The following is a 16844-nucleotide window of genomic DNA, read 5'->3' as shown; positions in this document are numbered from 1 at the left end:
CCCTCGGCGGGAGCGCCGCTGCACTCCCAAGCGGCGCACTGTAGCAGTGCGCCACCAGGCCGGCCCCAGAATTTTCTTAAGAGGGAAATAAGTTGGGCAGTATCTTATACTTTTTTCCTATAAAGTTCTATGCCTTTGGGCTTCATTTGCCTCCTGGTTGCTCCTGTTCATATTTAAAATAAAGGACAAACAAAATTATTTAGCTCTCTGCTCTAAATCCCAATTCTCCCACTCATTTCTTCCAGTACCTTGTACAGATGATTGAAAGTCTCTAATTGTATATGTCAAAATATCTCCTTCATAGGGTTCCTGTGAGGATTTGCATTTGTCCAAATAGCATGTAGCATGCTGCTTAGCACACAGCATAACAGTTAATAAATATCATTACCTAGAAAACAGAGGGCAAGATCCCTTGATTCTCAGATTCTAAATAGCTTTTTTATTCCTCCCACCCCCCCAAATCCTCTAAACCCAAATAGTCACCAGCAAAGTAAAATAAAGAATGGGTGCATTCAATAATCCAGATAATCTGGACCCCAAAGAAAGAGGCCTCTGGAGAAACCCAGAATTATCTTGAGAATTTAATTTTCCACTGGTATTTTGCTCCTCCATGACTGCTCAGTAGCTAATGCTCACCCATGAGTAGAGAGATCAGACAGCCCCAAAAGCGTGGGTCCTGTACAATTCCCAGAGGCCTGTAGAGACAGAGTAACACAGGGCTGACCTGGAATATCTGGGCCTCGGAGTGCTTAAGATTTTCATGGCTGGTACATGATCAGTTCAACCCTTTCTCCGCCTTTCTCACATTCTCCCACCGAACAGTCCAGTCAACTCTGCTGTGTAGCTTCTTGTGGTATCAGGGATATGACAGACTAGGTATGTAATCCAGACAGTGGAAACAGCCCCTGGGAATGTCTGTTGCTACTTTAAACTTTTACAGGAACTGTTTATGCTGCCTGGCATCACTCTGGCAGCAGGTAGTCCTGATGTACAGGAAGAGCCTAATAAACGGTGAACCAGGAATATGTTATGTTTTTGCCTCTGTAGTTTTAAAAAATAGTATTTAGGGCCGGCCTGGTGGCGCACTGGATAAGTGCGCCGCTTGGGAGGCGCGGCGGCGCTCCCGCCCGAGGGTTCGGATCCCACATACAGACCAGTTCCCGCTCACTGGCTGAGCGAGGCGCGGGAGCGGCACTGAGGGTTGCGGTCCCGTTGCCGGTCCCCGGTCCGGTACGGGGGCAACACTGAGGGTTGCGATCCGTTGCCGGACACGGAAAAAGACAAAAGACAAAAAAAAAAAAAATAGTATTTAGCTGTTCCCGGGGGTTCAGCAGAGTGTGGTTTTCATGGGATCGCTCAGCCATGCAAGCTTCTGGTGATCTCGTGGACCCTGCCGATGTGTAAATATTGCCTCACTCGGTGACAAGTAGGCAGGTACTTGTCATGAGAACTACATACGTTTTTGAGCACATAACTACTTAATAGCTTTAGAAAGGAGCATAGAATTGCTATCACCCATTATGCCAAAGAAACAGCACGTATTTTTGAACCAAAACAGTGCTTAAGAGTGTTTATGAGAATGATCTGATATTTAGCATATATTTTCTTAATCGAAAGTATAAAAGGATTTTTTAGCATAATAAAAATGTGGAAGCTATGTATAAACTCCTAAAGGAACAGTTACCAAACCATCAGAAGGGGCACCAAATAACATAGTCCAGAGAACAGTAAACAAAGTGAAGAAAGGAACAGAATGAAACATTTTGGAGCTAATGCAACAGAAGCCTGGGGAACGAGTCTTAACTAACTGCAACCACCAAGGAAAAGCATGACCTGGGAAATGAGTGTTGTGTCCGGGAACACTTCCTGAAACGTGGTCACCATCCTCAAACCAAACATAGCTCTCAACCACCAATGTGAAAACGCCTTTCATACTCAGTGGCATCAGCAAGGCACAGAGACAGGCTTTGGACAGACTTTGCTCATGCATCTTTAAATCTATATTTAATCACTGACATTATCTGTTCCTCCCTGATGATTTCAGTCATGATACTCAATATATATTGTCTTTGGATTCATAAAGCCCAGATTCAAATCCTGGCTCCAAAGTCAACAGCTGTGTAACCTTGGATAAGCTGCTTAAAATGGAAATAATAATGGAACCTATCTCACTGAGTTGTTGTTTAAAAGAACACAGTTAACAAATGCAAAGTGGTTAGAACAGAGTCTGGCACCGTTTTCATTATCATTAATATCCTAGAGGACAAGATCGTTCAGTAGGATTACAATTACTTATATAAACAAATAAATAAGGTGCATCCATATTTCATCAACAATCATTAAGCTCCCTAGAACAGAGTGTATTATGTAAAGTACAACTAGTTTAACGAGAATGGACATAAGGATGATGATTTAGTGACAGGATTTTGAGGTTGTTTACTATTTCCTCCTCAAATGCAAAGTACTTTATGTCATCATTCAAAGACAAGAGCAATAATTTTTCCACTACTTGGAGGCCTGCAAATGCATCATGTCTTCTGCTGAGTGTTTTCCATCAGCCCTTGAAAGCTTCTGTACATGAAAGTAGATTCTGTGTACAAGATTTAAACAATGTTACTTTTTATATTTTTTTGACACTTCAAATTACTTTAATTTCACATCTTTACTTCATTGTTTGATCTATATATCTTCTTTTCTGACTTTTTCTCAATTTTCACAGTGCAAATTTAGCCTTAACTATTTGTAGTTCTTCCTCTACCAGCTTCAGAATTCATAAGGGAATGTAGGTAGTACCCAAGCTGTCTTGAAATTATTTTTCACTATCTAGAGAATTCCAAATATGAACATTTTGAGGTCTTTCATGCTATTGCTACTCAAGGAAAAACATTCTGTTCTGTTTTCCTTATAACATGCTTGAGCTTCTAAAATTGTATCATGTAAAAATATCTAGGGTTCCTTGCTCCTCAGTAGGTGGAATTTGATTTTCTTTTAAAACCCAAATCCTTTGTTTTACTAAAATTTGTACCACTTTTATCCCGTGTGGAAAAGAAAATAAGCAATAGTAACAGATATAGAACTTGCTCAGACTTAAAACATCCCCCATCGACTTCCTGCCTTCATCTTCTAAACCAATGGCAAGTTCATTATTCAATCATACTGAACAAAATAACAATAATAATAAGTAGTACAAGTCTCACTATAAACATCCTTATATATCAGTACTCCATAAACACACTTTGTTTAGGTGAAACATTTTTTAATATGTGGTATCATTTTAAGATCTGACCATTTCATACGAAAATTTGAATTTTCAGCTTCTCTTTAAAGATCGAAAGTTCCGGGCCGGCCCGGTGGCGCACTGCTACAGTGCGCCGCTTGGGAGTGCGGCGGCGCTCCCGCCGAGGGTTCGGATCCCACATACAGACCGGTTCCCGCTCACTGGCTGAGCGAGGTGTGGGAGCAACACCGAGGGTTGCGATCCCGTTGCCGGTCCCGGTCCAGTATGGGCGCGACACTGAGGGTTGTGATCCGTTGCCGGACACGAAAAAAGACAAAAAAAAAAAAAAAGAAAGTTCCAGCATTTGAGGGTCCACATTCTCAACAAACCAAACAGCTATCTGGAGCTTAGCAGCTGCTCCCCTTAAACACAGTATGAGTTTCCAATGTCATTCAATAGGTGGGGGGTGAAGGGGGTGTCCAATATACTCACTGATGTTACTGCCTAGTCCCTGGAGGGATCCAAGATTATAACCTCTGTTCTGCACCCTGAAGTGTTTTTCCTAGTTTCCTTCAAGAATGGAGCACTGTCATAATTTTGACATTTTAAATGTACACACTTTGACCGAGCATTTCTACCCCTAAAAAAACTACAGAAGATCATACCAGTATATGTGGATGTCTGCTGTAGCATTTCTTCTAATAGCAAAAAAAAGGAATCAACCTAAATATCAACAAGGACTGGTTGAATAAACAATGGCAAATCTATTCAAGAGAATACTAGACAATCCCTAAAAGCAATGAGGTAAATCTAAGCATGTTGAAATGGAAATATGTCAAAAATATATTAAGTGGAAAAAAGCAAAGTACAAAACAGTACATAATATATGATCCAATCTATGGGGAAAATGAACTGCATTTCAAATTTTGGGGAGAGAATATAAGCAACTTTTTAAAAACCATGTTACTTTTATACTTAAAAACACAAAAAAGAAAGCACCATAAATAGGGATATTTCAAATTGTTTCATGTATAATTACATCACATCTTTATGTTATTTATTTGATGTCTTGGTAACAGAGTTTCCCTACAGTCAAGCTTGACTTCATTTCTTAGGCAAAAAGAAGAAAAAGCTTTCTGGACGGCCCTTCATACAGGCCCAAGGACCAGCACAGAAAGAGAAATGGGCCAATGTGGAAGCTGAGCTTATTGAGAGGACAAGATTGTTTTTTAGCTCATGTTGCCTGCATTATCTTTTTTTTTTTGTCGTTGTTTTGGGCAGGATCAGGGAAGATGAGGAGGAAAAAAGAACTGGTTCTATTCTTACTAGCAGAAACCCTAACTGGTCAACCCCATACAGTAGTGTAAGGACTGCTCTTCCCATCAAAGGGAAAACAAGGCCATGGATTCCCATTCATATGCTCAGGAAGGGCAGCCAGGGCAGGCTGTTCTTGGCAGCAGCAGGCTCCAAGAGAGGTTTTCAGTGTTACCAGTCAAAGAGGGGATTTTGCTGGGGACATGGGAAGCCAGAGATTGCATGATGCTAGGGCACCAGTGGGATGCTACACAGTGACAGCCACTGCGGGACTCTCCAGCCCACCATTCCCCAGGCCTCAAGAACCAGAGGCAACTTTCGGCTTTCCCCCACCCTGTGATCCCCACCTCTCACCCCCTAAAGGCATCCAAATCCCACCACAATAAAAGGACCAGGATACATAGCACTTCTAAAAGTTATCTCTCCTTCTGAAATATGTTTTCTGGGGAAAAAATAGCAAAAAATTAGCAAAAATAAAGAAAACTAGATAAGGAACAGATGACTCACAACATCCTCCTCCCCACTACATGCTCACTACATGGTGCTTTTCTACAGAGCCAGAGCCTGGGGTTCTAATTCTCCCTGTTCAAGATACGAAGAAACGGGGTAGTGTATGTTTAATACAGGTGTCTACTCAGACCTAACCGATGAACACAGAAGTCAGAAAACCTAAGTTGCATTAGTCAGAAAATGATGTCATACATTATTCTATATAGTACTGTAACACTGCGTTTGAAAGAAAGAAGAAAAAACATGATCCACTTTGTTGTTTTCTCTTAACTTATAGAGTCCTCTCCTTTTTAGTACTCTAACATTCCCATATAAGTAACTTTGGATTTAGAGTCATTAGGAGTGGTTTCAAGCCTTACTGCAAAAATCATCCCAGATATGGCAGATCCCCTGCTGTCTGATTAATATGCACAGTTTAAGAAGCTCTAAATAGAAAACAAGCAAACAAACAAAAAACCAATTTGGGCCGCACTTATTCAGAATTAGCGATAATGCGAAGCACCCTTCAAACTTCAGTCTGAATCATCTAACCATGGCTCGCTGAAACTGTGGAAAGATTAGGAAGGGCTGTTTAAGCCATTTAAGACATTAAACTATCTTCAGGCTCTTGAACAGCAGTGCCTTGCAGGTAATTTGTCTCATTAAGGTAATAATTAGAAATAAGTCATATCTATTTATCAAGCAGGTCTATCAAGAGTAGCTATAATTAGCAACTAGTGATAATATATGCTGCTAAAATACCTGCCCTTCATTTCAAATATCTCATCCTTCATCCTTTTCATTATTTCAAACTGGTCTTCTCAGCGATTGCTATTTTGTACTACACAGCATCACCTGCACACAGCAAGATGTCAGAAGGTACTTACCTCTGAGTCTCTGGCCTGCTGATTACGAACGACTATCAAATTGTACAGGATTCTGTCGTCATCTGCCTCTGTGTGGGACACATCGTGAGGTATATTCCACAAATTTTTTTCATCATCCCTCGCCAGAGTTGCTCCAAATGAGGAATACAGATTGTTACCACTGTGATATTAAAAAAAAGGGAGGATAAGGGTTTGTAATATACATATAACATATTATATATCTTATCTATGCAACATACAATATAAATTTTAAATATATATTATATAATACCTAATGTAATATATAAATATATATTTATAAACAAAAAGGTCTGAATTCTTTAATAATTAGGCATACCACAATAGAACAATAAAAACAAAAAAATAAATAAGTCGCTTTAAAAAGAGCAGAAGACAGATGTAACCACATACCTTGGCAGAGGTAATTACTACAGTTAAACATGAAATTCAGCACTGGGTACTCCAGCAGCTAAGACAAAAAAGGAAATCCAATGGGGAATAGAATTCTTGTGTGATTAAAAGAAGAAAACAGGGCCGGCCCGGTGGCGCACTAGGTAGAGTGCAGGGCTTGGGAACGCGGTGGCGCTCCCGCCNCGGGAGCGCCGCTGCACTCCCAAGCGGCGCACTGTAGCAGTGCGCCACCAGGCCGGCCCCAGAATTTTCTTAAGAGGGAAATAAGTTGGGCAGTATCTTATACTTTTTTCCTATAAAGTTCTATGCCTTTGGGCTTCATTTGCCTCCTGGTTGCTCCTGTTCATATTTAAAATAAAGGACAAACAAAATTATTTAGCTCTCTGCTCTAAATCCCAATTCTCCCACTCATTTCTTCCAGTACCTTGTACAGATGATTGAAAGTCTCTAATTGTATATGTCAAAATATCTCCTTCATAGGGTTCCTGTGAGGATTTGCATTTGTCCAAATAGCATGTAGCATGCTGCTTAGCACACAGCATAACAGTTAATAAATATCATTACCTAGAAAACAGAGGGCAAGATCCCTTGATTCTCAGATTCTAAATAGCTTTTTTATTCCTCCCACCCCCCCAAATCCTCTAAACCCAAATAGTCACCAGCAAAGTAAAATAAAGAATGGGTGCATTCAATAATCCAGATAATCTGGACCCCAAAGAAAGAGGCCTCTGGAGAAACCCAGAATTATCTTGAGAATTTAATTTTCCACTGGTATTTTGCTCCTCCATGACTGCTCAGTAGCTAATGCTCACCCATGAGTAGAGAGATCAGACAGCCCCAAAAGCGTGGGTCCTGTACAATTCCCAGAGGCCTGTAGAGACAGAGTAACACAGGGCTGACCTGGAATATCTGGGCCTCGGAGTGCTTAAGATTTTCATGGCTGGTACATGATCAGTTCAACCCTTTCTCCGCCTTTCTCACATTCTCCCACCGAACAGTCCAGTCAACTCTGCTGTGTAGCTTCTTGTGGTATCAGGGATATGACAGACTAGGTATGTAATCCAGACAGTGGAAACAGCCCCTGGGAATGTCTGTTGCTACTTTAAACTTTTACAGGAACTGTTTATGCTGCCTGGCATCACTCTGGCAGCAGGTAGTCCTGATGTACAGGAAGAGCCTAATAAACGGTGAACCAGGAATATGTTATGTTTTTGCCTCTGTAGTTTTAAAAAATAGTATTTAGGGCCGGCCTGGTGGCGCACTGGATAAGTGCGCCGCTTGGGAGGCGCGGCGGCGCTCCCGCCCGAGGGTTCGGATCCCACATACAGACCAGTTCCCGCTCACTGGCTGAGCGAGGCGCGGGAGCGGCACTGAGGGTTGCGGTCCCGTTGCCGGTCCCCGGTCCGGTACGGGGGCAACACTGAGGGTTGCGATCCGTTGCCGGACACGGAAAAAGACAAAAGACAAAAAAAAAAAAAATAGTATTTAGCTGTTCCCGGGGGTTCAGCAGAGTGTGGTTTTCATGGGATCGCTCAGCCATGCAAGCTTCTGGTGATCTCGTGGACCCTGCCGATGTGTAAATATTGCCTCACTCGGTGACAAGTAGGCAGGTACTTGTCATGAGAACTACATACGTTTTTGAGCACATAACTACTTAATAGCTTTAGAAAGGAGCATAGAATTGCTATCACCCATTATGCCAAAGAAACAGCACGTATTTTTGAACCAAAACAGTGCTTAAGAGTGTTTATGAGAATGATCTGATATTTAGCATATATTTTCTTAATCGAAAGTATAAAAGGATTTTTTAGCATAATAAAAATGTGGAAGCTATGTATAAACTCCTAAAGGAACAGTTACCAAACCATCAGAAGGGGCACCAAATAACATAGTCCAGAGAACAGTAAACAAAGTGAAGAAAGGAACAGAATGAAACATTTTGGAGCTAATGCAACAGAAGCCTGGGGAACGAGTCTTAACTAACTGCAACCACCAAGGAAAAGCATGACCTGGGAAATGAGTGTTGTGTCCGGGAACACTTCCTGAAACGTGGTCACCATCCTCAAACCAAACATAGCTCTCAACCACCAATGTGAAAACGCCTTTCATACTCAGTGGCATCAGCAAGGCACAGAGACAGGCTTTGGACAGACTTTGCTCATGCATCTTTAAATCTATATTTAATCACTGACATTATCTGTTCCTCCCTGATGATTTCAGTCATGATACTCAATATATATTGTCTTTGGATTCATAAAGCCCAGATTCAAATCCTGGCTCCAAAGTCAACAGCTGTGTAACCTTGGATAAGCTGCTTAAAATGGAAATAATAATGGAACCTATCTCACTGAGTTGTTGTTTAAAAGAACACAGTTAACAAATGCAAAGTGGTTAGAACAGAGTCTGGCACCGTTTTCATTATCATTAATATCCTAGAGGACAAGATCGTTCAGTAGGATTACAATTACTTATATAAACAAATAAATAAGGTGCATCCATATTTCATCAACAATCATTAAGCTCCCTAGAACAGAGTGTATTATGTAAAGTACAACTAGTTTAACGAGAATGGACATAAGGATGATGATTTAGTGACAGGATTTTGAGGTTGTTTACTATTTCCTCCTCAAATGCAAAGTACTTTATGTCATCATTCAAAGACAAGAGCAATAATTTTTCCACTACTTGGAGGCCTGCAAATGCATCATGTCTTCTGCTGAGTGTTTTCCATCAGCCCTTGAAAGCTTCTGTACATGAAAGTAGATTCTGTGTACAAGATTTAAACAATGTTACTTTTTATATTTTTTTGACACTTCAAATTACTTTAATTTCACATCTTTACTTCATTGTTTGATCTATATATCTTCTTTTCTGACTTTTTCTCAATTTTCACAGTGCAAATTTAGCCTTAACTATTTGTAGTTCTTCCTCTACCAGCTTCAGAATTCATAAGGGAATGTAGGTAGTACCCAAGCTGTCTTGAAATTATTTTTCACTATCTAGAGAATTCCAAATATGAACATTTTGAGGTCTTTCATGCTATTGCTACTCAAGGAAAAACATTCTGTTCTGTTTTCCTTATAACATGCTTGAGCTTCTAAAATTGTATCATGTAAAAATATCTAGGGTTCCTTGCTCCTCAGTAGGTGGAATTTGATTTTCTTTTAAAACCCAAATCCTTTGTTTTACTAAAATTTGTACCACTTTTATCCCGTGTGGAAAAGAAAATAAGCAATAGTAACAGATATAGAACTTGCTCAGACTTAAAACATCCCCCATCGACTTCCTGCCTTCATCTTCTAAACCAATGGCAAGTTCATTATTCAATCATACTGAACAAAATAACAATAATAATAAGTAGTACAAGTCTCACTATAAACATCCTTATATATCAGTACTCCATAAACACACTTTGTTTAGGTGAAACATTTTTTAATATGTGGTATCATTTTAAGATCTGACCATTTCATACGAAAATTTGAATTTGGACCAGCACAGAAAGAGAAATGGGCCAATGTGGAAGCTGAGCTTATTGAGAGGACAAGATCGTTTTTTAGCTCATGTTGCCTGCATTATCTTTTTTTTTTTTGTCATTGTTTTGGGCAGGATCAGGGAAGATGAGGAGGAAAAAAGAACTGGTTCTATTCTTACTAGCAGAAACCCTAACTGGTCAACCCCATACAGTAGTGTAAGGACTGCTCTTCCCATCAAAGGGAAAACAAGGCCATGGGTTCCCATTCATATGCTCAGGAAGGGCAGCCAGGGCAGGCTTTTCTTGGCAGCAGCAGGCTCCAAGAGAGGTTTTCAGTGTTACCAGTCAAAGAGGGGATTTTGCTGGGGACATGGGAAGCCAGAGATTGCATGATGCTAGGGCACCAGTGGGATGCTACACAGTGACAGCCACTGCAGGACTCTCCAGCCCACCATTCCACAGGCCTCAAGAACCAGAGGCAACTTTTGGCTTTCCCCCACCCTGTGATCCCCACCTCTCACCCCCCAAAGGCATCCAAATCCCACCAGAATAAAAGGACCAGGATACATAGCACTTCTAAAAGTTATCTCTCCTTCTGAAATATGTTTTCTGGGGAAAAAATAGCAAAAAAATTAGCAAAAATAAAGAAAACTAGATAAGGAACAGATGACTCACAACATCCTCCTCCCCACTACATGCTCACTACATGGTGCTTTTCTACAGAGCCAGAGCCTGGGGTTCTAATTCTCCCTGTTCAAGATACGAAGAAACGGGTAGTGTATGTTTAATACAGGTGTCTACTCAGACCTAACCGATGAACACAGAAGTCAGAAAACCTAAGTTGCATTAGTCAGAAAATGATGTCATACAGTATTCTATATAGTACTGTAACACTGCGTTTGAAAGAAAGAAGAAAAAACATGATCCACTTTGCTGTTTTCTCTTAACTTATAGAGTCCTCCCCTTTTTAGTACTCTAACATTCCCATATAAGTAACTTTGGATTTAGAGTCATTAGGAGTGGTTTCAAGCCTTACTGCAAAAATCATCCCAGATATGGCAGATCCCCTGCTGTCTGATTAATATGCACAGTTTAAGAAGCTCTAAATAGAAAACAAGCAAACAAACAAAAAACCAATTTGGGCCGCACTTATTCAGAATTAGCGATAATGCGAAGCACCCTTCAAACTTCAGTCTGAATCATCTAACCATGGCTCGCTGAAACTGTGGAAAGATTAGGAAGGGCTGTTTAAGCCATTTAAGACATTAAACTATCTTCAGGCTCTTGAACAGCAGTGCCTTGCAGGTAATTTGTCTCATTAAGGTAATAATTAGAAATAAGTCATATCTATTTATCAAGCAGGTCTATCAAGAGTAGCTATAATTAGCAACTAGTGATAATATATGCTGCTAAAATACCTGCCCTTCATTTCAAATATCTCATCCTTCATCCTTTTCATTATTTCAAACTGGTCTTCTCAGCGATTGCTATTTTGTACTACACAGCATCACCTGCACACAGCAAGATGTCAGAAGGTACTTACCTCTGAGTCTCTGGCCTGCTGATTACGAACGACTATCAAATTGTACAGGATTCTGTCGTCATCTGCCTCTGTGTGGGACACATCGTGAGGTATATTCCACAAATTTTTTTCATCATCCCTCGCCAGAGTTGCTCCAAATGAGGAATACAGATTGTTACCACTGTGATATTAAAAAAAAGGGAGGATAAGGGTTTGTAATATACATATAACATATTATATATCTTATCTATGCAACATACAATATAAATTTTAAATATATATTATATAATACCTAATGTAATATATAAATATATATTTATAAACAAAAAGGTCTGAATTCTTTAATAATTAGGCATACCACAATAGAACAATAAAAACAAAAAAATAAATAAGTCGCTTTAAAAAGAGCAGAAGACAGATGTAACCACATACCTTGGCAGAGGTAATTACTACAGTTAAACATGAAATTCAGCACTGGGTACTCCAGCAGCTAAGACAAAAAAGGAAATCCAATGGGGAATAGAATTCTTGTGTGATTAAAAGAAGAAAACAGGGCCGGCCCGGTGGCGCACTAGGTAGAGTGCAGGGCTTGGGAAGTGTGATTAAAAGAAGAAAACAGGGCCGGCCCGGTGGCGCACTAGGTAGAGTGCAGGGCTTGAGAACGCGGTGGCGCTCCCGCCGAGGGTTCGGATACCATATAGAGACCGGTCCGCTCACTGGTTGAGTGAGGTGCGGGCGCGACACCGAGGGTTGTGATCCCGTTGCCGGTCGCGGTAGGGGCGCAACACTGAGGGTTGCGATCCCGTTACCGGTCACTAAAAAAAGACAAAAAGGAAAAAAAAAAAAAAAAAGAAGAAGAAAACAACAAGAAGAGATGAACTTTTCACCGGCTCTGAGTTTAAGGAAGCACATACACTTAAAAGTTCAATGATATATAATATCTATCAAATTCTTAACACCAAGAAAATTAATTAATAAATATGCATGTCCATATGCTTTCCATAATAATGTGAGATGTGGAATGAGAATTTCTGTAGCCCCATTTTGTACATCTGCTTTATGATTTAACCTTTTCAAGGTGGTACCCGTGTTTGGGTTTACAGAGATTAGTGACACAGCATCACGTCTAGGACATGCCTGTACACAGCCCCATTTAGCTTGTATGGGACAGAACAGGTAGGGTCCTGCTGGGGTTACTCACTTCATGTAATAATATGCATGAAGCACAGACTACACCTTAATCACAGGGCTCAGTAAAACTGTGAACAGACACAGTCCCTGTCCTTGGACTCACTATAGTACGGGAAACACATTAATGAATGATCACCTGATCATATGACTAAAAACTGTGATTAGCGCTATAAAGGAGGAGTTTAGGGAGCCATGAAAGCATATGCAGAAAATCACAGTGGAGAGGCAAGCAAAGGAGCCAGATGCCCAGGGTCCTGAAACAGGAGACCAGGGCCAGCCCCACCCCCTACCCTGCAACAACATCTTAGAATGTACTTATCAGACATGAGTGTTTCTTTGAGGTGTGTGACTTATCTGCTCATGTCCTTCACCAAATTTCTGCTTAGATTTTTCTAATTCATTTTTAAGATTTCTTTTTGCATTAAGGATGCTAATCTTCAACTGTTAAATTTGTTCCTTATAAATTGATCTTAAATTTAATCTGTGATGTTTTCCTCTGTTTCTATGTTGAGAAAATAATTTTCTATCTAAGCAATAAAAAAGAAAAAGGAAAAGAAAATCCCAGTGGAGTTGGGCATCAGGTAGGCGTCATGAAGAAGGGATGCTTGAGCTTTACATTTAAAGACTAGAATGGAGTTGCGGGCAAAGGAAACAGAATGTTCAGAGGCCGGGGTGGAAGGAAACAGGGTGTAGGCATTAGAAGAAGGGGGCATTGGCCAGAGAATGAAAGGAAAACTGGGAGGTAGCTGGAGCTAGACACAGGGCTTTGCAGGCATGTTTCCTAACACTCCTCTATTATGGTCTTTGTTCCTAAAAGCAAGGCAAGACTTGGGAGGGGTTTAAGCAACACTGTAATGGGACATGAACAACATTACATCTTTAAAAGCATTACATCTGGCTAAAGTACGGAGGATGTTTTAGAGGGGTCAGGAACTGATTTGGGAGATTCATCAAGATGCAATTGAGGTAATGGGTGAGAAACAACGGTATAAGTATTAGAATGATGGTGTGGAGCTGAAGAAAAGTGCGCTGTTCAGGACTATGTAAGGTAGAATTAAGGGGATTTGGAGATGAACTCCCGGGGGCAGAGGGAGGGAGCAAGTAGCGCGTGGTGGTAGGAGTAGAAGATCACTCCGAGCTCTCTGGCTTATTCACCTGGACAGAGAATAATGCCATTCTCTGCAGCACAGCTAGAATGCCCCTGGTCTTGGGCTGGTGAACAACGCAGGTGTGACACGAGCGAATGGTACATGAGGACAGGAAGTCACCCAGATAAGCAGAGGGCACCCGGGAAGCAGGGATAAGAGTAACTGACAGGTGGGCTGAAGGTACAAACGAACATGAGATACTCAGAAGTTGGCACTAAGAAAATGTCACAGCAAAGTATCAATCACCAGATTTAGGTACAGTTACAGGAACCTACCCAGCAAGGGAGGGGCTACATTGCTAGAGTGACATGGTACGGGCCCAGCTGCCAATCAAGGTCTCAGACTTGGGAAAGACAACTCACTTAGGAAAACTAGGGCAAGAGGTGGGGACAGGATGTTGGAACCCAGATTGGCAGGAGGCCGGCTACCTCAATCAGCACAGGGCCCAGTGCAAGGGAGGCAAATGATGCCTTGGTGCCCTGCCTACTCGGGCTTTATAAGTATGTCAAATTTATTCATTCATTTATTCAGTTGTTTATTCAAGAAACATGGAAAGGATGCCTGCTATATACTGGGTACTGGGGCTGGGTGCTTTGGGGATGTGACAGTAAATAGGACGTTATGTTTCTGACATATATAGTCTTAACATAACTATAGTGCAATGACGTAAATGCAATTTTTAAAAAGTCTACACAGAATGTAGTCAGAGCAGAGAGGAAGAAGTGATAAACCATGGTGGTGAGAAAGGGGGTCAATGAAGGTTTCATGGAGGCGACAACCTCTAGCCAGGCCTGAGAAATGCAGAGCTGTTCACCAGGAAGAGAGGCCAGGACAAAGGATTCCTAGCAGAGGGAAGGGCTCAAGCAGGAGCTGGCTTCACGCCCCCACAGGGTTGGGAGTTCCAAGAATTCCTGCATGACTGCATGACATGGTGCACAGAGCAAGGGAATGGCGGGACAGCAAGAAGAAAGGCAATTTGGAGTCAGACTGAAGACAGTCCTAGAGTTCAGGCTTTATTGTGTGAACTGTGACAAGTTATCAAAGGGATGTTGAGTTTTGTCAGGTCTGGGTTTTAGAGAGATGACTCTGGAGGAAGAAGGAACAAGGAGATGGCTTCGGAGGCTGTCATAATCAACCGTTGCACGAGGGCAAGAGCGGTTTTCATGCCACGCTCTTTGAGGTCCTAGAGTCGGGGCTGGGGCCGAGGCGGGCAGGAGTGAAGGAAGAGATGGGCAGGGTGTCCCTGGCAGAGAGAGAAAGAAGCCCACAGACCCACACCACCAGAGTGGCCAGTCCATTCAAGTCTTCTTTGCTAGGTTCACAAGAAAGATTCTTTGAGGCATAGGAAAGGTGGGGTTCTGTTGCTAAACAAATGAACATTAATTTTAAACATTTGGAAATGGTGGTCGAGGTGAAAGTGAATGAGGGCATGAGCTAGCGCAACAGCAGTGAGTGGAAATGAGATTCCAGCAGCGCCTGAGAGGCAACGGCAGCCCCAGGCGGGCAGCAGAGAGGTGCCAGCGAGAGGAGTCCAAGGCCACCCGCGAGGGTGTGGACACGAACTGGGGCACAGGGGCAGAAGCCAAAGCTGACTTCATGAACCCACGGGACATTCAGGGTGATGTCAAGGATCTGGGCTTAGGAGGGAGGACAGGGTGGAGATCTAGATGTGGAAGAAATACAAATGCACCTCATGTCACCGCCGAAGCCACGGGATCAGAGGAACAGCCAAGAATGGGGGTGAGGCAAGACCTAGGGGAGTAGAGGACGGCAGAGAACAGGTGAGTCAAGGTAGAGAGACCGCTGCACACAGAGGAATTCCAAAGAGTGGCAGACACCTGAGAGGTGTCAATAACATGAAGGTCACTGACTCCAGTTTCTTTTTGCCTAATGAGTTCTTGCAGCTGATGACAAGCCACCACTGCATTATATATTCAGTGCTTGAACCAAGGGCTCCCGAATTCCATCCCTCCCTTTACACAACCACCTGAGGGACAGGTGGGTGGCATTGCCCCACTCGACAGATAGGGACAAGAATACTGAGTTGCCTGACTTCTCCAGGCCAGGGAGCCAGCTGACAAGCCCCCCAGTGTGAGATCCCTGACGGGGCGTCTCTGAGCCCGTGTGTCATACAACTGGACATTCAAATGCTGTGACCGGCATGTGCCCACGAACAGAGCAGCTCAGATAACAACTGCGTGTCTGGATGTTCCCTGCGCAACCAGCAAACTCCCCTGGGGCTCCTCCCAGGGACAGCATCTCCATGAGTCACCCAGACCTGTGGCACAGCTGTGCAGCTGCCAACACTGTGGCAAACACACCTCTGGGGCAATGAAACCCTAGAACTTTCCTGATTTCCCCCACATTTGTTTCATTTTTATAAATCTTGACTACTCAATGACTTGATAAGTTCTTCAAAGACAGGGATTGTATCCAGTGTTTCTTCTATACCCCAAGTCACCTGGCAGGGTCCGGCACAGAGTAGTTGCTTTACTTGTTGAACAAAACAAACTGAGCTGAGCCAATCCACTAAACGAAATCCCAGGCATAACTCATTGTTACCACCTTTTTAAAACTTCCTAAAGCAGGAGGTTTAGAAAGTAGCCAGTATCTACCTGAATAATCAGTAAAATTACATTTAACCATAGATAATCTAGCCACCTTTTGCTTTACTAAGCCACGGTTTCTTTTCCTCTTTTGAGAAGATTATCCCGCTGCCTCCCTGGCCAGTCCCCCCACCCTCTCACAACCTTGCTCTGTTTCTCTCTCTCTATCCCTCCCCTCTCTAGCTGTCTCTGTGTCTCTGTGTCTCTGTTTAGAAGTGCTCACAGGTATGTAATCGCCTCCTGAGTTCTCCCTTCCTCCAGCCCTGCCCTAATTAGGAGCGATGTTCCCCTGGTGTCCCCTGACTCTGCCTAGTCACTGATACTCTGGGGACAGTGTAAAGCAGGGAAGAGAACCGGCCTCTCTGCCTCTGGCTGGGCACCGGCCCTCAGCATAGCAGCGGTGTTTGCTCCGAGCTCCTGCAGCCTGCTCGCCACTACAGAGCAGCCTCCCCCTTCCCCGTTGCCTCCCTCCACCTGCACCTCTGTCCTGCACCTTCTTACTCAGTCGTTAGGAGTCAGGTTTCTTTGAGGCATAGAAAATGTGGGGTTCTACCGCTAAATAAATAAGTTCTCTTTTTTTTTTCCTT

General features: G+C 42.5%; 1 protein-coding gene across 1 annotated transcript in view; it reads right to left on the bottom strand.

Moving 5' to 3' along the window:
• MREG (melanoregulin) overlaps positions 1–16844 on the bottom strand; it is a 66464-nt gene that overhangs the window by 37147 nt on the left and 12473 nt on the right. Inside the window, exon 2 of the mRNA XM_008574359.1 lies at positions 11334–11493. Within this exon, the coding sequence (XP_008572581.1) occupies positions 11334–11493 (160 nt within the window). The remainder of the gene's footprint in view (positions 1–11333; positions 11494–16844) is intronic.

Source organism: Galeopterus variegatus, unplaced genomic scaffold (genome assembly GCF_000696425.1).
Source record: "Galeopterus variegatus unplaced genomic scaffold, G_variegatus-3.0.2 Scaffold1036, whole genome shotgun sequence".
Lineage (NCBI taxonomy): Eukaryota > Metazoa > Chordata > Mammalia > Dermoptera > Cynocephalidae > Galeopterus > Galeopterus variegatus.
The sequence above is the reverse complement of the archived record's forward strand: the minus strand, read 5'-3'. Positions and strand labels throughout refer to the sequence as shown.